The sequence below is a fragment of the Callospermophilus lateralis genome, chromosome 14 (genome assembly GCF_048772815.1).
Source record: "Callospermophilus lateralis isolate mCalLat2 chromosome 14, mCalLat2.hap1, whole genome shotgun sequence".
Taxonomy (NCBI): domain Eukaryota; kingdom Metazoa; phylum Chordata; class Mammalia; order Rodentia; family Sciuridae; genus Callospermophilus; species Callospermophilus lateralis.
In genome coordinates, this window is record NC_135318.1 from 57,680,566 (window position 1) to 57,707,929 (window position 27,364).

Below are 27,364 nucleotides of genomic sequence, written 5' to 3' on the forward strand. Positions count from 1 at the left end.
TGCTTTCCTAGAAGGGCAGGAAGGGGCTTGTGTTCTATGTTCATGAGTGTAGGTGTGGGTATGAATCTGCAGAGTGGCGCACTGAACCCCCGGCCTGCGGCCCTGTCTCCACCCCACCCCACCCCGCCAAGCGCTCGAGCAAGTCCAACCTCCAGTTCTCTGCTCAATCTCGCCTGGGTCGCCTTCCTCGCGCACTTTGGTTATTGATCCAGCTGAACCGGCGGGAGCGCGGAACTGCGCTTCCCTAGGGACGAAGAGAGTGGGGAGGGGAGTAGAACTAGTGGGGGTAGTGGGGGGGGTTGATAAACTTTAGGAGAAGGGTGTAGGGTGTTCCTCAGAACCACAAGGCAGACCCAGCCTCCCTCTGCCGGGCTCCGAGCAGGACAGAACTAGGGGTGGAAGAGTGGGGTCACCACCCCCTCCCCCTCCTCGTCCCCTCTCCGCCTCCCGCCAGGCGCAGAGCCCCAGCGAGCCACCGAGAGTCCGAGAACCCTGACTCCTGCCCAATCAGCAGGGAGGGGAGGAGCAGCCAGGCAGGGGCGGGGCGGACGGAAGAGCTGTAGGGAGGGGGCGCGAGGGGCGGGGAGCCGCGGGCTCGGCCAGCCCAGGCGGGCTAGGCTGCCGCGAAGGCGGCAGTGGCGGCCGACATGGGCGATGGGGGCGCGGAGCGCGACCGCGGCCCTGCACGCCGGGCGGAGTCTGGTAGCGGCAGTGGGCGCAACGGGGATCTCAGCGGAGCGGTGGAGTTGCAAGCTGACGGGGGTGGCGGAAGCCCAAAAGAGGTTGCCGGGACCTCGGCCTCCAGCCCTGCGGGCTCCAAGGAGAGCAGCGCAGACAGTGATGGGCAGTCCGGGCCCGGCGAGGCGGACCACTGCCGCCGCATCCTGGTACGAGGTAAGACGACAGCCCAGGACTCTGGTCCACTGGGCTGGTACCCTATCCCTATCAGGGCCTCCGACTTTCCTGACGCCTCCACCTTCCAATTCATATATTCATTCATTCATCATCCAGCCTTTCTTCAGCAAATATTATTTTGAGCGTCTATTGTGTGCTGGACACTGAGCTGAGTGCAAGGGACAAAGCAGCGAATGGAAGAAGTCCCCGTTTCTCCGCCTTACTGTTCTCATTTTCTTGGCCCGTCCCCTCTCTCTAGGCCCATCCCGGTTGGTTACTGTGGTGGAGACAGATATGAGTCTGGGAGCAGGATGCTGAGAGCTGGGTTCTTGTCCCGTGTCCCTTAGGGCAAGTACGGAGAAAAGCATCACATGCGCTCCGCAGGGACAGGACGAGGGGGGAACCAGAGTGGACAACCGCGTGAGGAAGAGGCCCAGGCTCCGCTAAGCTGCCAGAGCACTTCCTCTCCTCCTGCCCAGCCTTGTCTCCCATCCCTGGCAATAGGGATCCTCAGGAGTTGCTCCCGGGAGAGGGCACCGCTCTCTGGGGGTGGCGCGCGCCTTGCTCGGCAGCCTGTGCTTTGCTGTTCCGGTTCCCACTTCCTAGCGGAGCCTGGGCCCAGCTGGCTCTCGGCGCCGCCTTCCCCCGCCTTGCCTTTTGCGTCCTTCCCTCTCTCCCTTGCCCCTCGCTCTCCTGTCTTCTTTCCCGGCCATTTCTCAGCGCGGAACTCGCCTTCCCAGCACTCTCTTCCTGCAAGCGCCAGGGGAGGCCGAGGCTCCCAGGCCCCTAAAGCCAGTCCCTTACGTAGCTGAGGAGTCTGCTTTCACTTGATCTGGGCCTCGCCCATTGAGAAGGGAGGAGAAAGGAGTCTCTAGGGTCTTACCCCGAGCCGGTCCCCAGGCTTTGGCCGGAGACTGCAGTCGGCTGCCGCTGGCCATCCCGGAGTCCGCTTTCGCGGGTAACCGCTCGCCAGAGCTCCATCTTCGGATCGCTAACTCGGCTTCCTTTCGCTGCCTCTTTCCATCCTCTTCTTCCTGAGTACTTATCCTAGAAGCCACCGGGCCTCTGGAGGGGACTGGCCAGAACCGATTTCCTCCTTCTCCTGAAGATCCGAGTTTATCAAATCTGAGCTCTAGCCGGTCGCCTTTAGGACTTTTAGGACTAGGGTATAGCAGGGAGGCACTCTCACATGAAGGTAAGGGACAACCGTCTCCAGCATAACCGCAGGGAGCTTGGTTTTGGAAACACTACTGTGACCTGGTGTGGTCACCAGGATATTGGGTGGCACTTCTGCTCTGGGCTCAGGCTTGAATCAAGGCAATACACCATCAGGTATTTCAGCAGGTGAGTGGACCTGTTGGGCACCTGGGATTAAATTAGATTCTATTCTATAGGCTGTGGGATATCCGTAGTGCAGTGTGTGAATGGTCAGTTTGGTTTCATTAAGGAAATCTGTAGGGCCTCCAGAGATGGAGAAACTGAGCCCTACCAGACCCACACACTACCTCATCACATCACACCTCATCATGGGTGGGTATTTCCTTTTGCCAAGACAATTGTGAATTCTGAGCTCACCTACCAACTTCTCCATTCTATTAACATGATGTGTAGAACCAATAAATTTTCTGTGCACCTGTCAATGAAATAGCTGCCAGCTGTAGACTTTTAGAAGGTGGGAGTCAAAAATGACCCTCCACCCTGTTAGGTGGGACCTTCTAAACCAGAGAGACATAGAATCTCCCTATATGCAGGGCAGCCTGTGTACATCTTCAGGGGGTATACTTTTATAAATGTATATACACATAGCAATACCATTATATTTATAAAAATATAGTGAAAATATTAAATATAAAACACAGAGGATTTATTTAGACACATAACAGAGATAAAAGGCAAATCAAACCTTCATAAATCCCTTTTGCCCTTCCCCATTTAATGATGAGGAGGTGATTATAGACCTGAAATGACCAGGATGTCATTTACCACTACTCCCTCCTTGTCATGGTCACCTGTGTCAGTCACTGGCAGCCCCTCGTTGTCAGGGTGGGGCTTTACTAAGTGAAACAGCTCTAGTTCTGGCAAAGGGAAGTCCACAGTGCCTTGGCTACAGAATGACTGTTCCTCCCATAGATCCTAAGTGCATTTTGTCCTTGACCTCTGAGGATACATTCTCCCAAAGTAAAGGAAGGAGGGCTGGGAATGAAATACAGTGGCAGAGAGATCGTCTAGCATGCTGGAGGCCTTGGGTTCAGTGCAGAATACAAAATAATAATAATAAAGGAAGATCTTAGCCTTTTCAGCCTGGGTTACTATGGAAGTTGGGCCACACTTCCTCTGAATCTTTTCAGATTCTTTTTCATTGTGCACTACCCTTCTTGAGGACCCACCCTAGGGCAGCAGATCTGCTGAAGGAGTCTTCAGCACTGGTCAGTAGGAGGACAGTCTGGGTAGCAGAATTATGCAAAGTTCATTTAGAATACTGGCTTTACAACCCTTTGATTCTGAACAACTTCCTTTGTCTTTGTGCCTATTTCCTCATCTGTACAAATGGACGAATAGCCCTTACCTTGAAAGGCTTGCTAAGTTTCAGAGGTGCTCTCAGTAAAACTGGAAACACCCAGCAGGCTCTCTTACAATACTTGCTGAAGGAAGAAGGTGGGATTAACTCCAGGTGACCCACAAGCCATTTCTAGTGGGTTGGGCAATGGACCTATGTGTAGGAGACCTCTTCCAACTCACCAGTCCCCCAGCCCTTCCCCAACGGGGTCCCCTGTGGCTCTGGGCCCAGGGACTGGGTTGTATTGGAAAGTGAGCAACCCAGGGGTCAAAAATTGGCTGGTGGTAAAGAAAAATCAGCTCCACCTTGCAGACCACAGAGGGCGGTTGGTCCTCCCCAGTTCCCTTGGTGGGACCAGCTTGACCAATGACTCCAGCCTCTGGCTGCCTCTGTGAATATAGGGAGGCTGACTGTTCTTCCTACCCTGCCTCAAAATGGAGGCTGCTTCTCGCCATACAAACGCACAAGCATGGCGTTGGTGCATAACTGGCACATCGCATGCTTCACCTCCGGACTCCGTGAAGCTTCCACCCTGACCTACAGCCCGGTAGGCCGCTCCACACCTCGTATGCATAGCCTCTCGTCTGATGAGGGGTGGGGACGGAAGGATCTTTTTGTTTTATATTTGGAAAGGGCACACCAACCGCCCACGGGAGGCGAATAGAAGAAAGAGGCCTCCCCCCAAGCCGTGGCTCTAAAGCGTGATGGTGGTTCTAAAGCGGCCAGCTGTGCACTCGCCTTTTCGTTGTAGCCGGGATCCCTATAGAAGACAAGGCCCAACTCTAAACCACAATTCCCCCGCAACCATGCACCCTCCCACGCGCTCACTCCGACATGACTACGTTCTTTCCACATTAATCCAGATATAAATTCAATAGCTAATCTTGATAGATCCGAGAATGCACATCCGTATTTTTAAGGACAACAGTTTGGCAGTGGCACTGGCTCACCCAAGGCGACCCTCGGGTCTAGACGCCAGTCTGTGGGTCTGGAAACTCCATTCAAGAAGCATCTTCCATGCCCCTTCTTCTGGAAGCAGGAGGACGGGATATTGGCAGGATCCTTGAAAGAGTGACTCATCCATCCATCTATCCATCAGCAAAAAAGCGGCCTCGCTAGTGCGCTGGTCCTTGCGCAGGGTGCTGGGGTCGGGGGAAGGGGCGCGAAGCCAAGCCTCTGGCTTGGACTGGACAATTCCCGCGATGCTGGTGTTGGGAGAAAGGAGGATCAACCTTAGTGGGGTCTGGCCCCTAGGAGAATCCTCAGGCAATCTGGAATCGCGTTCCCAAACACCAAACAATGGCGTGCACCCGGCGAGCCCTACCTCCCTCAGACTAGTCCAAAAGCTCCAATCAAGGGGTTTAAGAGGCTCTGGCTGGGAGCTGACTGCGGAATCTGAAGCCTCTCGTCAGCAGCCAAGTCTGGGCTCAGCCCCGCCGGGCATCACTCGATTTCCACTTGAAATCCTGGCGGCCACTGGGCCTAGGGATACTGTGCCCCGGGCTGCAGGCCTAGTCCTGCGGAGCGGGCGTTTGGGCAACAAAGATGGAGGTCAGTGACATTTGGAATGAGCACCAAGCTGCCAGTCCGGGCATGGAGGCCTCCGCGGACGGCGGGACCTTACTCTCAAATCTGAGTCTGTTGATAGATCCGATAACCCAGGCCAGGGAGGGTTTGAAAGATTTAAACAGCTTATGCAGAGGACCATACTTAGGAATTCTTATATTTGTTTTTATTTTTATCTTTTAGTGTTTGGGGAGAGTATCAAGTCTTTTATTTTATTTTATTTTCTTGGGGTCGCTTTGTTTTTCCTTTTTATCAGAACACTAGCATTTGGGTCTTTATTTCCCCTTTATATGCTTACGATCCGCTCCCCACCCCCAATCCCCACCCTACCCCACCCCCACACGCAAAAGAAGCAGGCCGCAGCCAAATGCTCTTGTTGGTGGGTCTTTTCTTTTTCTGCCCAGTCTTCATTTTTCCCGGAACCGCGCAGAGGGGGGTGGGGAGTTGGATGGCTCTTCTCTCGCGCTATTTCTGCCTCTACGTAGTAGTCATCTCTCTCCCTCTCCCTCTCCCTCTCTCTCTCTCTCTCTCACACACACACACACACACACACACACGCACACACACACACCATCTAGGTAGCCCCGATGGCTCTGGAGAGAGTGGGTATCTGGGACAGAGAAGAAAAGACCAGATGACAGGAGTGGGCATCCCGGGGCGTCTGTGTACCCGGTTCAAGTCTTACTCTTTGCGCACTCTCTGGAAGGAGAGAGGGCGCCTACGCTTAAATCAGGCCCAGGCGCCATTTCCTCAACTATCCCCTGGTTGGTAAATCTAAAAAATTCGATTTTAACTTTGGGAAGGGTGGCCTGGGGGAACATATACATTTTGCCTTCTAGTTCCTGTTGCTTAGAATAAAATAATGGTTGACCTTTGATAGTCCTCAGAGAGTCAGTAAGCAGTCAGTTCCCCGGTTGTGCATCCGCTGGTTGCTGTTCGGTCCCCCAGTTTGACATGCTCTGATAAGAAGACATCGAGGATGAGTGAGTTTGCCCTGGAATCTCTCCAGACCCAGGGTAACCTAGGTGCCTGGCTACCCCATCCGGCGGGTGGGTACAGGGGTCTCCTCCTCCCGGATTCTCCGGCAGTCGGAAGCCTGGTGTGGCCTGGTGGCCTGGGGCACTGCAGAAAGTGGTGGCAGCAGGCAAGCGGGGGTCTGTCCTGTAGAACTACGTGTGGGCACACCCTGTAAAGTCAAGGCCGCGCCCTGGGAGGAAAGGTTGGGAGAGAAGGGCATTGTAAAGCTCTAGTGGAAGCTTGCAAAGGCCGGGGGACCCCTCGAATCATCTCTTTCTAGTTGACTTATTCTACAAACATAAATGTGCACCTACTGTGTGCTGGACTGATTCTAGTTACGAATGACCCTACGCAGATACTGACTTGCTCTAGGGGACCTGCGTGGCTCCTGACCTGTCCCCGCAGCCGACCGGGGAAGAGCCGGGCGCTGAAGTCAAGAGTGTCCGGAGCCAGTTTCCCCTCTTCGCCGCAAGGGGACCAAGTAGGAGGTGGACTCTGTGTCTGCCAAAGCCATGCGATTTCCCCACGTGTATTCTTAGCACGCAGTAGTCATTCAAGTACTTGTGGAATAAATGAAAGGAGAGGAAATCATCAACATCACGTAATACCCTAGGTGTGAAGTGGCCAGCGCCCTTACACGAGAATATCTTTATATGAAACGGCGATAATTGGAGCACACAATGTAATTGTTAAAATATAAAATTGACAACACCTTATATTTAGAATTTTGTTTGGGCAATTTGAAACTTTGGGAACCACTGAAACACAAAACCTGAAAAACCTTAATCTTCCTCCCCGCCCCCCACAGTAGTTAGCCCTCCAGGGCTGGGAAGGTCGTCTAGAGGTCGGGTGGGACTGGAGCACCTGGGAAGGGCAGGGTCGCCTTCGGCTGGAGCTGAAGTTCTCTTGCCCCGGCAAAAGTAACCACAGAATAGAGAGAAATAGTTGGATTAATCGCGTCCTTGCTTCCTCCAGCTCACACCAGGCAGCCCACCACTGAAAAAGCCCGGCAACTGAAGCTGCGGTTTCTCTGTGTTTTGCTAAAAGCATTGACCCCTCCCAGACTCCTCCATCCTCGGCCGCCCACCGTGTCCTCCCGCGCAGCCTGCCAGCCAGGGTGTGGCAAAGGAGACCCCCTGAAGTCCAGTTTCAGGGCAGGACTAAGGTTAAAATATAAAAACGTAGGTAGAGGATTTAAATTCAAAAAATAATAAGTGCTCACCCCGGGGCGGACGTGGGTGTTCCCAGCAGTTTACTAGGGAGGCTGAGGCGGGAGGATCGCGAATTAGAGAATTGCCTGGGCAATTTAATGAGTCTCTGATCAAAATAAAAACGGGTGGGTATGTAGCTCCGTGGTAGAGCGCTCCTGGGTCCAACCCCCAGAAGCGGGTGAGGCATTGGGAATAATATCTACTGCATACAAAAACAAAACCAGAGGCGTTAGGAGGCTCACAGAAATAACCACCATTCAGGTGTGTCTTTCCATGCGAGGTTTCCACGCTCATATACAAGCATAAATAAAAGCAAAATCATGTCCTATAGGCTGTTTTTCAGCTTAGCTTTTTTTTTTTTTTTTTTTTTTTTTTTTAAAGTAAGTTTTTACATGAGCATGGAAAACCCAGTTCATGCTGTCCCTTACTGTAAATTTTCCCTTGGTTGGAGAAAGTTTAATTTCCTCTGGAAGAACCTTAATTGTTTTTCCTCAACATGAACACTGTGAAATGAATTTCCAAATCAAGGGTTTTTGTGCCTTTCCTGAATGGATTCATAAGTTCCTTGCAGTGTTACTGCTGCTTCATAAAGTTTACAGGACAATTTGAACAACATTTTCATTTAATTGTAAAACAGGAAATTAATTGATCAAAACTTTTTAAAGTAAAGTGAAAAACCTCCAGTTCCTGCACCACTCAAAGGCAGCCATTTTTATCGCTAATATGTTCTAGATTATTTTTTATACTTATGCAAGTCAATGTGGCTGTATTATTTCTTTCTTACAATATATCTTGGGTCTTAACTTCTTGTTTGTTTTTTACAGATGCATAGTATTCTCTTTATGTGGACTGGATGGACCATAATGTATGTGATGTAACTTTTGCCCTGGTGGTGGATATTTAGCTTTTTTTCTTACTTGTTGATATTATTTATAATGATGCAATAAATAAACTTATTCCTGTTCACTTCCACATGTATGTGTATATCTATCAGAAAGTTCCTAAAAGTGAGTTATTGGGTCAAAAGTTATCTGTATTTTTAATTCGGCATCAAATTGCCCTCCATCAGACTTAGTGATTTACACTCCTTACCAACAATGCCTGAAAATGCCCATTTGTCCCAATCTTGCCCACACAGTTCCCAATTTACATCTTGATAGATACTTTCAGATTATTCTGAAATAATAAATAAGTTCAGTAATTTATACCACAAATTCTATATCTTTTCACCTTTGTCAACCTTACAGGTGATAAATATTAACTCACTTGCATGTTCATTTTACTTCTTTGATAGTGAAGTTGACCATCTTTTCATGTTTATTAGCCAGTTGTATTTCTTCGCTGTTATATACTAATTCATTTCCTTTGACTAGTTTTAATTTTCAAATACGTTTTCTTTTTTGATCGGTAGATATTATGTATTATGGATAGTATCCCAATGCTCTCAAAATGTGTTGCAAAAGTTTTAGTTATAATTTGTCTTTTAATTTTGTTTATATCTTTTGTTTTCTGAAGTATAAATTATATTTTTAGTTATAAAGCAGTTCATGATGTTTTGCTATATAAGGTTAGGTAGAAAGTTCCTAATTTTCCTCACATAATACACTTTCTTTCTTTTCTTTTCTTTCTTTCTTTCTTTTTTTTTTTTTTTGGTGGTGGTGCTAGGGATTGAACCCAGGGCCTTGTGCATGTGAGGCAAACACTCTACTAACTGAGTTATATTCCCAGCCAGCATAATACAATTTCACTTCCAGATTTTATCTCCCAAACTTTCCCTACTATTGAAAAATATAAATATACAAGTTATGTATTGCAAAAACGTATCTTTTTGCAAATTGCTTTTTTCATTTAATATATATTGTGGAACTATTTCCATCTAAAATTGCTTCATTCTTTCAAACAGCTACATAGTATTCTATTATGTAGCTATCATATAATTTATTTAACCAGTCCCCTATTAATGGTTATTTAGGTTAGGTCTCCATTTTCACTATTATACAAATAATGCCATAGTGAACATCTTTGTACTTTAATAAATGAGCTTTAAAATTTTCATTTATGAAACATTTGGAAGATGTAAAAGTGTAGAATATTTTATTACATTTAAGAATAATTGTTCTTTCTTTTTTTTTTTTTTTTCTATGACAAAACTATTGTAGTTAAGCTTCTTTTCTCTTATTGTTATTGGGGGCAGTGATGGGGTTTGAATCCAGGATCCTGTACGTGCTAAGCAAGTACTCTACCACTAAGCTACATCCTCAGTTCTATAGTTAAATTTCTTAAGAGTCTTTTAAAATAGACATATATTTAAATATTTATAGGTAAAATCATATTATTTCTGTTAAAAATTATGACAGTGCAGAAAAAAGTAAGATTGTTCCTGAGTTTAAAGAAGTTGAAGTTGGAGGAGAAGTATATCTGAACTTAATATACTGTTTTTTCTAATTTTGTGGATGTTTGAAATTTTTCATATATTAAAATGTTTTAAATAATAAAGGTCAAGCTGGGCATAGTGCAAGCCTGTAATCCTAGTGGCTTCAGAAGCTGAGGCAGAAGGTTCACAAGGCTGGGGATATAGTTCAGCCCTGGGGATATAGTGCCCTGGGTTCAACCCCCAGTACTGGTGGGAAAAAAAAGGATCATTTCAGATATACATAGTATGATTATAATTACTAGATACGCACTGGAAGTAAACTTTGAATATCCAAACATATATACTTAACATGATAAGCAATTCCAAAATCACTCAAAAATGTAGATTTATATTTCCAGCAACGGAATAGAAATATGCTATTTCTTCACATCCCCCAAACCCAGGATGTACTCAGACTTTTAGAGGAAAATCTTTCCAATTAAAAAAAAAAACAAAAAACTTATTATGGACTATCATGTACTAAGCCCCAGTACTACAAACAAAACAACACAAAAGGAAACAGAAAATTTATTAGTAGTAGTATTTTAAATTGCTAGTGAGGCTAAACATGTTCTAATATATTTATTCTACATGTTAATATCTTTTTCTACGAATTAGAAAAAGAATTTTCTAATTCTTTCTAATTCATATTTCTTTTGCTTATTGTTTTGAAATTGAAAATGTTCTTTATATAATAAAGAAATGAATTCTTTCTCTGTTGCATGTACTAAAAACATCCCCAAGTCTTTTTCTTTTTAAAAAAATTTGTTATTGAAAATTTTTTTCTAAATTGAAACTTAAACTTTAATCACATCTAATGATTATTTCCCTTTGTGCTTCTAGATTTTAGTTCCTAATTGGAAAGTTCTTCTCTCTCCAAAATTAAAAATACTTTTTTTAAAAAATATTTTTTTAGTTGTTGATGGACTTTACTTTCTTCATTTTTATGTGGTGCTGAGGATGGAACCCAGTGCTTCATGCATGCTAGGTGAGCATGCTACCACTGAGCTACAACCCCAGCCCCAAAGTTAAAAATACTTTACACACACACACACACACACACACACACACACACAGATATCATCCTCAATATCATCAGGTTATTGGTTCCAGGACATCTCCCCTACACTCCCACACACACATCTCTCCCTCTCCCTCTCCCTCTCCCTCTCTCTCTCTCTCCCTCTCTCACTCTCTCACTCTCTCACTCTCAGAAGTTCAAGTCTCTCAGCATAGTATTTGCATAGCACATTCTACTTTTATTATTATTATTATTATTATTATTATTATTTTGTGCTGGGAATCAAACCCAGGGCCATGCTCATGCTAGGCAAGTCTCTGAGCTATATAACACTATCAGCAAGCCCCCCACACAACATAAAGAATTTTATAGTAATTAAGTAATATTTGTGGGTTAGATCAAGAAAGACATTGTCTCACTAAAAAGTCAACTCATTAACAGCATGGGGGACTACCTGATGCTAGGTATAAATTGAAGTCAAAGAGGGCTTTAAGGGAGTCTATCAGGAGAGCCCAAGGAGGGGGTAAGATATGGGCCTGGAGGTTGGGAGCATAAGGTAAGTATTATTAGGACAGAGGGTTATCACCTCTCCCAAGCAAAGACTTTGCAAAGGGACAAAATTCATTCTCTCCATACCTCTAAAACTCAAAAGTTCTTTGCAAAAAACCTGAGGAGGCAGCAAAATTCAGGACTTATTTTGTTGAGACTTGGGGGTTTTCACTCTTAATAGTTCCTGAAGGAGGTCCCAGAATGAAAATTACCCCTTTCTTCACGTTTTCCCCGGACTCCACCCAGGAAAGGAGCAATTCCTGGAAAAGAGCAATTCAGAAGGAGCAAATTCAAAGAACAGAGTCAGTAAGAATGGGCTGGATTTTTCTGCAAAGACAACACAAATCAGAGACTTAACCAAAACTAGTGCATTTCTCACTCGCAGGATAAAGCTGTCCTACTGGGCAGGAGCTCATCTTGGAACTCAGAAGCCAGAGCTGGCAATGCTCATCTTCCCTCTTATATCCAGGACCATCACAAAAACACCACAGCAGGGGAAAGGAGCGGGCAATGCATACGTGGTGCTGATTGGTTGGGTAATTTGAGGGGGGAAGAGTAACACCCACTAATTTGTTTTATTGTCTTCTCAGCACTCATCACCTTACCTATTTTTAAGTTTATTTTTTATTAAAAATAAGTTATTTATTTTAAAAATAAGTTACTTATTAAAAATAAATAAATTTATGATGTCTCCTTCACACCACTAGATCTAAGGGAACAGAACCTTGCCTATTTGCTCATTTATATATCCCCAGACCCTAGAATAGTACTTGGCACATAGTAAGTAGTTGTTAAATATATGGTGAATATATGGTTGTCTTTATTTATATAGATGGGATATACTACCTTTATCATTTTATGAGTGACTTAATGTCAGTTTGTAAAATTATTTCTTCATTCTTTTTAATTGCTTTATAGTATGAATGTACCGTAATTTGACCAGTCAGTTCCCTGGTGGGAAACACTGAGGATGCAATATTTTGAGCAATGCTGTAACAAACATCATTGTAATGTATACCTTGGAGCACATTAGTGGGTGTTGGTCCAGGACAAATGCCTACTAAAATATAATCACCAGAACAAAAGCCGTGTGCATCTGTATTCCTGATAAATGCAATCTTAAAAAGTCCTAACAGTTTATGATCCTACCAACTGTGTATAGGAGGGTGGATTTCCCTACAGTGCACCGTGGTTTTATTAATTTCTTTTATTTTTTTAACCAGGGATTGGACCCAGGAGTGGTCCAATCCCTGGTTAAAAAAATAATCCCTGGTTAAAAAAACATCCAGCCCTTTTTGTTTTTCATTTTGAGACAGTGTCTCGCTAAGTTGCTTAGAGCCTCACTAAATTGCTGAAGCTGGCCTTGAACTTGCGATCTTCCTGTCTCAGACTCCCAGGCATGTGCCACTGTGCCTGGCTATTAATCACCTCTTAATGACTTTTTCATCTCATGGGAGATAAATGGCTTTCCATGGATGCTTGAACTTGCATTATCCCAATTACTGTGAAGCTATGCCCATCTTTTTGTGTTTATTTGCCACTTGGATGTCTTTTCCTGTGAATGACCCAGATAAATTTTTGAGTATTTTTTCTACCAGGCTATTTCCCTTAAAAAAAAAAAAAATCACAATTGGAACCAGGTACAGTGTGCACACCTGTAATTCTGGCAACTCAGGAAGCTGAGGTAGGAGGATCACAAATTCAAGACCAGTCTCAGTGATTTAGGGAGACCATTAGCAATTTAGCAAAGTCCCATCTCAAAGTAAAACATAAAAAGGGCTGGGGATATAGCACAATGCTAAATTGTCCCTGGGTTCAATCCCTAGTACAAAAAAAAAAAATCATTTCTTCTTGAACTTGAACTGGGGGGTATAGAGTTTGCCTAGTGAGGCTCACAGGAAATGGGAAAGAGAGAGAGATGTGTGATTGCATTGCATTTTGAGTATTCTGGTTATTATTTGTATGCCTCCTTCAAAAGTATTTTCTTCAAGCAGGGCATGGTGGCGCATGCCTGTAGTCTCAGCTAGTAGATCCAAGGAAACTGAGGCAAGAGGATTGAAAGATCCAGGCCAGCATGGGCGACTTAATGATACACTGTCTCAAAATAAAAATATGAAAAGGGCTGGGGATATATAACTCAGTGATAGAGTGTTGCCTAGCATGAATAAGCCCCTGGGTTCAATCCTCAGTAATATTCTTTTTTGTTATTTGTTTGTTTGTTTAAAATATTTTCCTCAACTTTTAAAATAAATTTTAGCTTGGTTTTTGGTGCTTTTCTCATACCTATTTTTAGTTTTAATACAGTCAGATGCATCCTTTGTGTTTTCTTTACAGACTCTTGCTTAGGAAGAGTCTATCTTGCTTAGGAATCTCCTAAAAGTCTATGATTCACATTGTAATCTATTTAAAACTTGTTATTTATGGTGTGAGACAGGAATTGGACTGAATTTTATTCCAACTAGATGATTTATGGCCACCAGTTTATTTACCTCTATTTATCAACTAACACAACCAATCCCATTTAGAATGCTCTTTATCATAAACTCCATAATTGTGTGTGTGTGTATGTGTGTGTGTGTGTCTGTCTGACTGTCTGTCTGTCTAGTGGTGTACTCTTCATTCCCTTGTATCTCAATATTTACTCATTTGAGCATCATCCCCACTTCTGTTATTCAACATATTTATTTAATATTTTGGCCTAATTCACTTTAAAATTAAATGATTTCTTTACCTTCACCCTAAGCAAGTGAAATCATGCTTTAATTTTTTTCTAGTAAACATTAAACTAAATAAATAACTTTTGAAATGACAAGTATTGATCATGTGATATTTTCAATCATCATACAATCCACAAGCAGAATGCAGAACTGCTTTGGGATAACACTGTTGCATTCTTTTCGCTGATGAATTTGTCCATTTCTATGATAACACATTGCTCTAGCTTTATGGCATGTTTCTGAAATAATTTTCATTTTGAAATAATTATGAAGTTACCAGAATTTGTAAAAATAGTATGGAGAGGCCCCCACATATCCAGCAGCTTCTCCCATTGAGGACGTCATATGCATCCATAGCACGTTACCAAAAACCAGGAAACTAATATGTGTACAACAGAATTAACTGGGCCTTTGGTTTCTCATCCATTTTTCCTCCTGCTCATTTTTGTGTCCCTGTATATAGTTTTGTGCCATTTTATTATATTTAGAGATCCAAAGAGCTAACATCACCATGGAAATACAGAACAGCCATATCATCACAAAGGAGCTTCCTTGGGCTATTTATAGTCACATCCTCCCTCTGTTCCCACACCCTGGAAAACACTGATTTGTTCTCCACCTCCATAATTTTGTCACTTTGATGTCATTTAAATGAAACCATACAGTATATAACTTTTGGGGACTGACTTTTTTCACTCAGTATAATTCTGAGTAAATTGTGTATAGCAATAACACTCGGGTTTTTATCCCATTCTGTGGATGTATCACAGTTTGTTTACCTCCTAAGACCATCTGGTTTGTTTTCATTCTGGGGGCTATTACAAAGAAAGCTCCAGCTAGGCAGCAGGGTGGTGTACACTTGTAATCCCTGCTACTCAAGAGGCTGAGGCAGGAGGATCACAAGGTTAAGGCCACTTAGTGAGACCATTTCTTAAAATAAAAAGGGCCAGGGATGTAGCAAGCACTCCCATGTTTAATCGCTTGTAGCACGAAGAAGGAAGGAAGGAAGGAAGGAAGGGAGGGAGGGAGGGAGGGAGGGAGGGAGACAGGGAAGTAAGCTGCTATCTGCTTTTGGTATAGGTTTTTGTGAGCATAAGATTTCACTTCTTACCAAGCGCAATGGTACATACCTATAATCCCAGTGACTCAGGAGGCTGAAGCAGGAGGATCATAAATTCAAGGCCAGCCTTGGCAACTTAGTGAGACCCTGACTCAAAATAAAAAATAAAAAGGACTGGGGGTATAACTCAGTAAGAGCACATCTGGGTTCAATCCCCAATACTACTGCCCCCCAAAAAGATTTCATTTCCCTAGAATAAATTCTCAAGAATTCAGTCCCTTAGTTGCTATGTGTATGTTTAACTCTTTAAGAAACTGCCAAACTAGTTTCCAGAGTAACTTGCATACCACATTCCCACCAGCAAAGTACTACAAGAGTTCCAGTTTCTCCGCCTCATCCCCTGCCTTTGGTTTTCAGTATTTTTTTTTTTTATTGTCTTTTCTACACGTTTCACATTGCGTTTCTAATTTATTTTCCCCTAATGGCTGGTGATTTGGAACATCTTTTCATGGGAATATTTGTGTGTTGTGTTTTGGTATCTGATGGCAAGTCTGAGAATTGTCTTTCTTGTTTGGTGACCCTGAGGAAGACTTTGGGCTGCCCTTGGTCACTCCCTGTTACCTCTTGTAGTAAGAGGAAAGGATGATTAGGAAGTTGGATCAGGAGCTCCAGAATTGGTTCTGGGCAGGTGCCCCAGGACGGAATGGAGCCTCCAGCACCAGGTGTGACAGCACCCTTCCTCCTGTCTGTACCCTCAAGCCACATTTCATAAAGCCATAAAATGCCTTTGCACAAAATGCCTTTGGGATGGATTCAATTGGGGTGTTGTAAGGAAGTTCTGAGTCTGGTCTCCTAACTGGTAATGGTGAAACTCAAGCAAAAAAGACTAAACTGGTCACAATGTAGTCACAAATATTACCCTATTTTTTTTAAATGTGCAAATAATTGGAGCTGGGGAGCTTGGGTTACCCCCAAGAAGCCAGTGGTCCCTGAAACCCTTGAAGAGCAGAGCAAGCATCTGGCTGATGTGCTCTGCCCAGCACCTGGGCAGGACCTGACCTCAGTTAGTGGAGTGGGGAACACCTCTGAGCAGTGACTACATCCCTCCGTCCTGACTCCCCTTCTCCCTGGGGTTAACTGGGAACATGAAGATGCTTGAGAACCTCTAAGATCAAAGGCAGGACCTGTGAGCCAGGATCCCTGAGGAGTCAGAGTACACCCTGAAGGAGTGAACACCCACTGGCACTAGCAGGAGGCAGCCAGAGTCATGGGGTGGGATCCGGAGGGAGGGAGTTCAGATTATCCTCTGGAGCAGGGATTCTAAAGCTTCTAAATTCTAAAACTTCTCCCCTGTGGATCCGGAGGATCCTGGCAAACAGCACATTCCAAATGCAGCTCCTTTCTCTTGTTCTCCAGGGGAATGAGTTATCCTTCCAGAAGATTCCATTTATACCCATGCCCAAAGTTTCCTCATTGTAACCTATCAACTGCTTTATTAAGGATTGTCAAAGAGGTTATTCATGAAATAAAATTAGAGCATTTCTAGAGTTTGTTGTCAGTGTGACCTTGAGTAAGTTAATTAAAATCATACTCCTCTATTTCTGCATCTGTAAAGTGGGAATAATAACAGTTTAAATTGCATTGAAACAGTGTCTGGCCTGGAGCAACTACCGCAGAAGCATCCGCTATTCTTATGACTAAAATGTGAGCAGACGTGACCACTACAGCTTCTGGCAACATTGCAAACACCAACTGTGAGCGCCCCCTGGAGGGCATTTGAATTCGTGCAAATGTGAAAAGCCTGTGTTCCTGGGTTTCTGCAGGGGGGATGCCTTGAGTTGAGCGTTCTGTCGTCATTATTCTTCCTTTGTGATGGTAAATCACTCTCATTCTTCCGGAGTGTTTGGCAAATCCTACAGAGTATGACCCTGCATATTTCCACAATCTGATTTTGAACAGCATGTTCTAATGCCTAGATTTCAAGTCAGCAGTGTATGTGGTTTAAACATGGATCATCTCTACCCCTATAGTTAATGTATAAATATCAACACCACCTTCTTCCAAATATTTTACTTTTCTGAACACTTTGTGATGTTACTACGTGAGAATATGTGATGTACATGGGCTGCAAGCAGGGTTTCCAACCTTTCTTGAAGTGTCCCCCAGTCCTGGAGATCCTGCACATAGAGGGCATTGATCCAGAGCCCTGGAGCGGCACTGCTATTCGGGTATTTCGAGAGTGGTGGAAGTCCCCTCTGGAAGGTACCCAGCATCCTGGTGTGGTGGCAGTTGTCCTTGGGCTCCTCCTGGGGATCCTGGTGTTAGACCAGGACGTAAGAAAAGACCACTGACTCCAATTAAAATCAAATTAAAGCAAGCTTATTATTTCAACCAGCTGGGCTGCCTCTCCCTCCCAAAATGGCGGGAACAAGACAGCACAGCAGCTTTCCTGCAGCCCAACTTTATAGCCCAGAAAGTTACACAAAGGGGGGTTACAGGTAACAGAACTCTGACAAGCATCACACTAATGGTAGTTTACATTTTTTGCTGGCCCCAACATCAGAATTTATGAGGACCATTAGAGCCTCATTGGGTCATTGTCTGGCCAGGGAAGGCCAATATTTATGAGGGCTGCTATCTGGTCAGAGAGCCAGGCATGGGTGAGTTCAAGGCACGGGCAGGCATTCCAAGCAGGTTCAGAATTTGCAGTAATTTATAGTAAAGCCGAAATTATCTTTTCATGGTTTTGTGGCGAGATGCCCAATTTTAAGAAAAGATCATGTTGGGTCTATCACTGGCTCCCTGTTCTGCCCTCTATTCCACATCAGCTAACCTCTTCATAAACACCAGCAGGGTCTGTGGGGCAGAAAGCTCACATGTACCTGCATGTGTGCACATGCATGTGTACACACACACACACACACACACACACCGAGGCTGGGATCTGGTTCTATACATCTCTAGTAGTGTTGCCTCACTAACCACACCCAAGTCGAATCCATTTTTTCCCTCTGTGCTTGAGGACTGAGTATATTTCTTTCCATTGGTCCTTACTCTGCTGAAGCAGCAGAATCCTGGTGATCCAGAGTGAGTCCTTTTACCCTGGCCATGACGATAGACCTAACTTTTTTTTTTTTTTTTTTGTACCAGAGGTTGAACCAGGGGCACTTAATCACTGAGCCACATTCCCAGCCCATTTTTATGTTTTATTTAGAGACAGTGTCTCACTGAATTGCTTAGGGTCTTACTAAGTTACTAAACTTGCGATCCTCCTGCCTAAGCCTCTCAAGCTGCTAGGATTACAGGCGTGTGCCATTGCACCTGGTTCCCGGTTCCTTTTATTTTATTTTATTTAAAAAAATTATTTTTTAGTTTAAGGTGGACACAATATATTTATTTTATATTTATGTGATGCTGAGGACAAATCCAGTGCCTCATGCATGACAGGTGAGCATTCTGTCACTGAGCCACAACCCCAGTCCTTTTATTTATTTTTTTTTTTTTTTTGAGACAAGGTCTTGCTAAATTGTTGAAGCTATTCTCAAACTTGTGATCCTTCTGCTTCAGGCTCTTGAGTAGCTGAGATTATAGACCTATGGCACTCTGCCCAGCTAGACCTGACATTTGTACTGATGCCCATCCTATGTATGCATAAGATACAACATTCTTCATTAAGTGATTGAGGAAGCTGGGCCCAGAGAAGGGGAACAATTTGTCAGAGGTCACACAACCAGGCCCCAACCCGAGAAGTTCTGAGAAGTTCCTTGTTAGGCTCTTATCAAGATGCTTGTTGGTAACCTAACCCCAGCTAGTGAACTAACCTGATTTCCTTCCTGGTCCCTGCAGATGCCAAGGGTACTATCAGGGAAATTGTCCTGCCCAAGGGCTTGGACCTGGACCGCCCCAAGCGGACCCGCACATCCTTCACTGCTGAGCAACTGTACCGCCTGGAGATGGAGTTCCAGCGCTGCCAGTACGTGGTGGGCCGAGAGCGCACGGAGCTGGCCCGCCAGCTGAACCTCTCAGAGACCCAGGTAAGAGGCAGGCCCAGGCCTCTCCACCCTGTCTTGGCTACCGGGGAATTCCTTGGGGTATGAGACCTGGGCTGCTATAGGCCAAACTTTGAAGGAGGTCACACATGCACAAGAGAGAGACTTAAAGCTATAGGCAAACCAGAGCAAATGGAGTACTGAGAGAGTGAGTAAGTGCCAACCACAGGGGGCCTTGGGTGGAATATAGAAAAAGGCTCTGAGAAATTGGGGCGGCAATAAAAATTCAGGGAGTGGATTACGGAAATGTCATCTTGTAAGAGGAACCTCGAGAAGAGATGTGAGGGGTTGGCATGCTGGAAAAAAATGATTCTGGGAAGATGCTATTATGGTGGAGTACACTCCTGTAATCCCAGCTACTTAGAAGGCTGAGTGGGTAGGATCACCTGAGCCTAGGCATTCAAGACCAGCTTGGGTAACATAGTGAGACCCTGTCACAAAAAAACAATTCTGGGGAGAGATGAGACATGACACAATAGGTCTGGGGAACTCTCCCTTCTCTATTTTGGGCTCCTTGCCACCTTCTGTCACCTTCCCTTCTTCTCAGTATACCTCAGTCCCTCTTATGCAGAGGAGGGATCTGAACGCTCCCTTCACCCAGAAGGGCTGGCATTTTAACAACGGTATGCTTAGCCCTAGGAAAAACTTTTATAAACTGAATGGAGACATTTCAAGCTGGTTCTGGAACTATGAAATAATAATACTCAGTACTTACACATGCCAGGCACTAAGTGCTCTGCATGTTAGGTAACTAATCAGTCACAACAACTATATGATACTGGTGTATTATCCAATTTGACAGATGAGGGGAGGTTATGCCCAAGGTCATACAATGAATAAGTCCCAGAGCTGGGATCTGGATGATCAGTCTGGCACCTTGAAATGGAACCTGGCCTACCTGCCTCAAACTTGTCAAAGAGTAACTCAGAAGTCGGGGACATGGCACTCGTTAGCAATCCCAGCTGCTCAGGAGACTGAGGCAGGAATATTACGTTTGAGGACAGCCTCAATAACTTATGGAGACTCTATCTCAAAATAGATTAAAAAGAGTTGGGGCTGGGGCTGGGGCTCAGTGGTAGAGCACCATTAGCATGAACCTAGCCTGTGGCCCTAAATTCAATCCCTAGCACCAAAATAAATCAATGAATGTTTAAGAACGCAGAGACCCTTAGTTTAGCTATAGCTCTAGCAGTTTAATCTCAGATATGAGGGAGATCAACCAATAGACAGAGTGCCAACAATGAACAAGACGGGATTTATAAAGGGAAGGGAGGCGAGAGGAGAGGAAGCAAACTGAGTACTCTGGGTTCCTTCCTGGGAGCCCTGCAGGGGACTGCATGGAGCCTCTCCATGTGCCACAGCTGTCCTGCCCTTGGCCTGGCACTTCTTCACTCACAGAATCCTCCAGCTCTTCAACTCACACTAACAGAATGCGGCCAGCAGGGCAGTCTGATGGACCTGGTTGTCCTGGTCCCCTTGGGGGTTGAGCAGGCTACTCTTGGAGTAAACCAAGAGCTCTAAGGGCTGCAGAGGAAAGAAGGGCCACCTGACGAGGAAGGCAAGGCGGGGAGGATGTGGAGTAGCTGGTGTCCTGCAGGGGCAGGACATTTTCACCTGGTTTTGGTTAGCTCCTGCTGCCACTGCCTAGTTCCCCACAAGACAGCTGGGTCCCCCATCCAGCTGGGTTGGGCCTGGGGCTGAGAAGCTAGGCTTGTGCTCTGAGAGGAGGCTACAGTGGCTGGGCGGGGCCAGACCAGGGCTCCCAGGGATGTCAGGGAGACACCATCATCCCTGAAGGCTATGCCTAGGTCAGCACCTGCCCCTTCTCTTGGTGCTAATCTCCCTCTGCCTCACTTAGTTTTGCCCTAAGCTCTCCCCTGAAACTGTGCTCTCTGGGGACCTTCTGGGTCCTCATCCTTCCCTTGCCTAGCACCCTACCCCACATCCAGCCTTGACCCTCAGAGTTCATCTGCAGCCCCTTTTCTTCCAGTAGGCCTTCCCTAAGACTTCTTGACCTCGTCCCAAGAGAATATTCCATGGCTTGACCTTAAAGTGTGTGTTTATGTATCTGTATGTTGTGGTGGCATACTGGTATGCACTGCCCAAGGACAACTGGTATGCACTGCCCAAGGACAAGAACACGTTTGAAAGCCATGTCTCTTCTGCAGGCTCCCTTGGGGAGCCCAGAATAAGCTGGCCTCATGGTGAACCCTCAGCAAGTCCTCAGCTTCTTGCTTCCTGCTTACGCCCTCCTTTTTCTTCCCGATCCTGGGATTGTGCAATGGTATAAATAATGTATAGCTAACATTCTCTGGGAACTTTCCATGCACAGCTCCCTTCCTGACAGGTTTCGTCTTCACCACAACCATGTGAAATTGGTGTGAGGCATTTCTTCTGACACCAAGTTTGGTGTAGTTTCCAACACTACCCCAGCCAGTTCTCCAAGTCTCTGACACCAACTGAGTGTCTAACAATTCCATTATGACACAAGTTCCGAGTTATCACAGACCCCACAAGTCAAGGGTAGACACCCAACTCAATTCCACAGCAGATGCCAGTGGCAAGTCCCAGAAGCCCCCTGTGCTTCTGACCCAGTGGCCCTGAATTCAGGGGTTTCCACATCCCCTTCTTGAAGTTCAATTTCACAAGAATAGCTCACAGGGCTTAGGATCCACTTTACTTCTATGTATAGTTTATTATAAAGGATACAAGTCAGTCTAGGAATGGAACCACCACATGACCCATCTATACTACTCCTTGGTATTAACCTTTTATTTTTTTGGTGTGTGTGTGGGGGGATTGAACTTAGGGGCACTCAACATTGAGCCACATCCCCAGCCCTATTTTGTATTTTATTTAGAGACAGGATCTCACTGAGTTGCTTAGCCCCTCACTGTTGCTGAGGCTGGCTTTGAACTCACAATCCTCCTGCCTTGAGCCACTGGGATTATAGACATGCACCATTGTGCCCAGCCAGTATTAATCTTAAAGAAGTAAAGTCATCATACTATAGTGATACAAGTGTACCCCTGTTTATAGCAGCACAATTCACAATAGTCAAACTGTGGAACCAGCCTAGGTGTCTATCAGTGTATGAATAGATAAAGAAAATGTGGTATAAGTACACAATGGAGTTTTATTCAGACATAAGAAAAGAATGAAATTATGTCATTTGCAGGAAAATGAATGGAACTTGACAACATTCTGTTAAAAAAATCAGAAAGTCAAGGTCTTATATTTCTTTCATACGCAGAAACTAGAAGGGCAAAATGAAAAGAAAGGTTGGGGGATCTCATGAAAATTGAAGGGAGACCAGCAGAGTAGAGGAAAGGGACTGGGGGAGGGAGGAGGGAAGGAAAGGGGAAATACTGAGGAACCATACTGACCAAATTATATTGTTATACTTTATATATATATATATATATATATATATATATATATACACATACATATATATATATATTATATTGTGCATATATAAATATGGAACAATTAATCCCACCATTATATATAGATATAATGCACCAATAAAATCTGGGAGAACTTTAAAAATAAAAATAAAATTGATTCTAAAAAAATAAAGGATATAAGCCAGGAAGAGCCAAGTGGAAGAGGGCACAGGTCAAGGGGATGGAAGGGGAGGGTCTTCCATGCTTCTTCAGCCCCCCACCCTCCCAACACTTCCACATGTTCCCCAAACAGACCTCCAACCTCCAGCCTCCCCCACTCCTTGAAGGTGAGAGGAAGCTGAAGGTTTCCACCCTATAATCACGTGTTGGCTCTTTCTGGGACTAGCCCCAATCCTGAAACTCATGAGGGGTCCAGGAATCAGCTGAATAGCATACATTCAGGTTGGTTCAAAATGAATAACAAAAGGCATTCCTGTCACTCGGGACCCTCCAAGGGTTTAAGAACTCTGTATCAGAACCTGAGACAGAAACCAAACATTTATTTTCTTATTTTCCACTGGGGACTGAACCTCATGGGTGCCTCACCACTGAGCTACATCCTCAATTCTTTCATTTTTTTATTCTGAGACAGATTCTTGCTAAGTTGCCGAGGGTCTGACTAAATTGCTGAGGCTGATCTCAAAATTGCAATCCTCCTGCTTCAGCCTCCCCAGTCACTGGGATTACAGATACGCACCACTGTGCACCTGGTCTAACATTTTTGTTACACTGCAATAGGTCTTTATTATTTTCAGCTTGAATGGAAGGAAACTGAGGCACAGAAAATTTGAATAATTTGTTAAACACTTAAAGCAGGCATATTCATTAGCTCATTTAATCTTTAGAAGAATTGGTTTTGTGGATAATGTTATCCCCCATTTAAGAAAATTGAGCCTCAGGTTATTTAGCTAGAATTCCATGGAATTCATAGTACATTCAGCAATACTTTTATTAAAAAATATTCTTGAATGCCTGCTACATACCAGGTGCTGTTCTAAGGCCCAGGAGATGTAGCAGAATTTCAGAGTGCTATGAGGGGTGTCAAATGGGGTATATGGTAGGGATTCAGAGGAAACCTTTTATTAGCAAAGTCAGGGAAGGACTCTTTGAGATGACACAGAGCTTAGACCTGAATGACAGGTAAAAGATGGCCAGAGGAGGATCCAGAAGAAAAGTCAAGGCAGAGAGTAACTCTACAGACCTGGGGGAAGGACATGGCATAGAATGTTCTAGAAGTGTCAGAAGGCCAGCCTGGCTTGAGTTGGAGGGTTAACAGGGCAAGTAGGTCAGGGCAGATTATGTTATGCTTATAGCCAAAGGTAAGGCCTTGAAGGGAAAGTCACATGAGATGATTGGCATTTTACAGAAGTCATTGGCTGCCATCTGGAGAACGGATCACAAGGGAGAAGAATGGACCAGTTAGGGGCTACTAACATGGTATTTTGAACAGAGTGGTGGTAGAAGAGAGAAGAGGAATGATCTGAGATGTATCCCAACTTGGAGGTAGAACCTGTTAGGGCATGCACAGGGGGAGGGGAAGGCTCGAGCACCCGGCTGAATGGCAAAACCCTTTATGAATTTGAGAAAGTTGTAAAGGAGCGGGGCAGTGGGAGCATAATGAAGAGTTTCCGTTCCATCAGTTACATTTGAGATCCAAGTGGAGATGTCAGGAGGGATGTCAGATTTTTTTCCCCAGAGTTAGGGGGCTGGATTTTCTCTAATTTATCTGAGGATCTCATTGTTTTGGGGTAAAGGATAAGAGATTCCTTCAGGTGTGCTTAGATAGTGAACAGACTATGAAGGGATTAAAAAATTTTTTAAAGAAGGCCCGATTTTGTGGAAATCTAAGAAGAGGAACCATGGTGCAGCCAGGCTGGCCTTCTGACACTTCTAGAACATCTAGGTCTTGGAGAGTCTGGATCTGAGGGTTCTTTTGGACCCAAGGGCTTCTCTGATGCTACGTGGAAGGTGCTGTCCATTGCTCTCTAAGGGCTGGTGTCTCTTTCTGTCTGTCCTCTTCTCTACCTGCTGCCAGCCAGCATCTCTACTCCCTTCCCTATATACCAGAAGGACCCAGCCATGGTCCTTCTTCAATCAGGCAGAGAAAAAGTGAACTTGCCTCGGGCCCATTCGCATTTCTAGACTCTACCTTAATCTCCGTGTACCCAATTATGTTGAATTGCATGCATATGTAAAAATCAGAAGTCCACCTGCAAGACCAGGTATGCAGAACAATGAGACCTTTCCTCTGCTCCCAACACCACCAGGGCTCTGCAGGATGAAGTCCACACAATGTAGGCACAGTGAACAAGACACTGCCCTGGCCTTGCCCAATCCTGTGTCTGTGCAGGGAAAGAGGTCTCACAGGGGTTTCTCTCTTGGCACCAATAGAAGAACTCATACTCATCCTCATCCCCCATGCCGGCATATCCTGAAAGCTCCTATCAATGACAAAGTCAGAGAACAGGGAGAGTCCCACTTTGCCATTCTTGCTTTTAGAAACTTCCTGATATACTTGGTTACCATGCTATGTTAAAAAAAAAAAGTTGGAGCTGGTGCTGTGGTGCACACTTGTAATCCCAGTGACTTGGGAGGCCAAGGCAGAAGGATCACAAGTTTAAGGCCAACCTCAGCATCTTAGTGAGACTTTGCCTCAAAATAAAATCAGAAGTCTTGAGGATGTAACTCAGCAGTAGAGCACTTGCCTAGCAAGTGTGCAGTCCTGGGTTTAATCTCCAACACTACAAATACTATTATCACTACTACTACTACTACTACTACTACTACTACTACTACTACTAGTACTTCAATTTCAAGCCATGCATGGTGGAATACACTCAGGAGGCTGAAGTGGAAGGATCTTTAGTTCAAAGCCAGCCTGAGAAACATAGTGAGACTCTGTCTCAAAAAGGAGAGAGAGAGAGAGAGAGAGAGAGAGAGAGAGAGAGAGAGAGAGAAGGAGAGAGAAGGACAGAAAGAGAGAGAAGAAGGAGAGAGAGAAAAGAAAAGAAGAAGAGGAGGAGGAGGGGGAAGAGAGAAGGAGAGAGAGAGAGAGAGAGAGAGAGAGAGAGAGACTTTAGTTTTGCTGTGCCAATTATTATGGAGTCATCACAAAAAGAAAAGTATGAGAAGGCATTAATATGACCCCCATTTCACTGATGGGGAAACAGAGGCAGTAAGAACTTAAGCAACCTGCCCAGTGTCATCAAGCAAGTTAGAGGAAGAACCACAGCTGTTTGTCTGACTTCAGGTTCTTCTCTACTATATTGTTTACTTTTTTCCCCCCTGCAGTGCTGAGGACTGAACCCAGGCCCTCATGCATGCTGGGCAGGTCTCTACCACTGAACTACACCCCAACCCCTTATTGTTTGCTCCTTCTATCAAAACACTCACTGTGTTATAACCCTTGCCAACCTGCCATGTTTCCCATGACTAATGCCTGAGATCCAAGTGGGTTGAAATGGAGTTTCATTTACTTTGTTTTTTCAGCACCTGGCAGTGCCTGGCATGTATCAAATGCTTGCTATTTCTGTGTTGTGTGAATGAATGACCAGAATACCAGGGTCAGAGCAGGAAGTAAGAAAAGATGTGGCTGAGGAGGAAGGAAAGGTGAGAGGCCTGCTCAGGATTCCCACCCTCGGCTGGCCCGAGGATTTGAGCAGGAACAGGGGCCCAGAGGCTAGACTGAGGACAAACTGCCAAGTCCCAATACTGACAAGATTAACTTGGATCAGGGCTGTTCCATCCCTTTTACAATTGTCCTCAGCCCTACGTGTGTCATCCCTGCCCCAGATGGTTTATTCTGGAACAGCAGAATAGATGGTACCTTCCCAGTGCAGGTTACAAAACCCAGGGCCATCCTAAACTCCTAGTCACCATTCATCTCAGATTCAATGTGTGCCCATAGTCCCAGGAAGCAGTCTTTATGAGATTATATAATTTCCAAAGGAACAATAAATCTTGGAATTTAACCCTGACAATAAGTCAGAAGAACATGATAAATAATCTCTCAGAAAACGCCTCCCCAGTCCTGGAAACCATCCCCCTACCCAGGTATGCAGTCTTTGGTCACAGTATGGCCCAGTAAGAGATTGGGATGTGAAGCCACCAACCATTCACTGCAGCCAAGATGGCAGGCTGCCGAGAGGTCACTGAGAAGGCTGGGGCAGGTGACGTCCCAGGGAGTGCAATGTACTCAGGATAAGACCATGACTCTGCCACCCTGGGGGAATTCAGAAATGACTTCTTGGAAGAATGAGACTGAATTGAGACTTAAAAGATCAGTAACTTTGGATTTAACCATAACAACAAGTGGAGGGCAGGGGACGAGTTCAGAGGGCTCTGAGCCTGTCCCTCCTCAGTTTATTCTGTGTTTGCTGAGCCTTTTAAACTAGTCCCAAAGGATTGACAGTGAGAAGTAGAGAAGCAGGTCTTCCCACTCCCACCCTCAAAGCTGGCGACACCCACAGCATGTTGGAGCCACCCACAGAGCTTTCCAAAAAATATCAATGCCTTGCTCTACTGGCAATTCTGTTGGAATGAGCGCTAGACAGGGCCCGGGCAACAGGTAATTCTAAATGTGCGACGGGGTTGAGAGTCCTTGACCTAGCCCACACACGCCAACAAATGACATGCCTGGTCCCAGCCCCTGCTCGCCTGCCCTCTGCCTTCTCCTCTTGACTTCCAAGGCCACCTGCCCAGGAGACTCCCAAACACAGCAGCAGCCCACACCCACCTCTCTTTGCTGCACCCAGAGCTGTGGGAAGATGGGTGTGTGAGAGAGCACCTGTACAGGCTTTGTCATTCTGTATTGTCACACCCCTTGTTACTGCCACTTCCTTGTACCTAAATGCCCTCTGTT

At 45.1% G+C, this 27,364-nt stretch overlaps 1 protein-coding gene across 1 annotated transcript in view; it reads left to right on the forward strand.

The window, feature by feature from the left end:
• The first annotated feature begins 628 nt into the window (after nucleotides 1-628).
• Vax2 (ventral anterior homeobox 2) overlaps nucleotides 629-27,364 on the forward strand; it is a 29,687-nt gene continuing 2,951 nt past the window's right edge. The window contains exons 1-2 of the mRNA XM_076833718.2: nucleotides 629-894; nucleotides 18,852-19,039. Coding sequence (XP_076689833.1) covers nucleotides 648-894; nucleotides 18,852-19,039 — 435 coding nt within the window. The 5' untranslated portion in view covers nucleotides 629-647. The remainder of the gene's footprint in view (nucleotides 895-18,851; nucleotides 19,040-27,364) is intronic.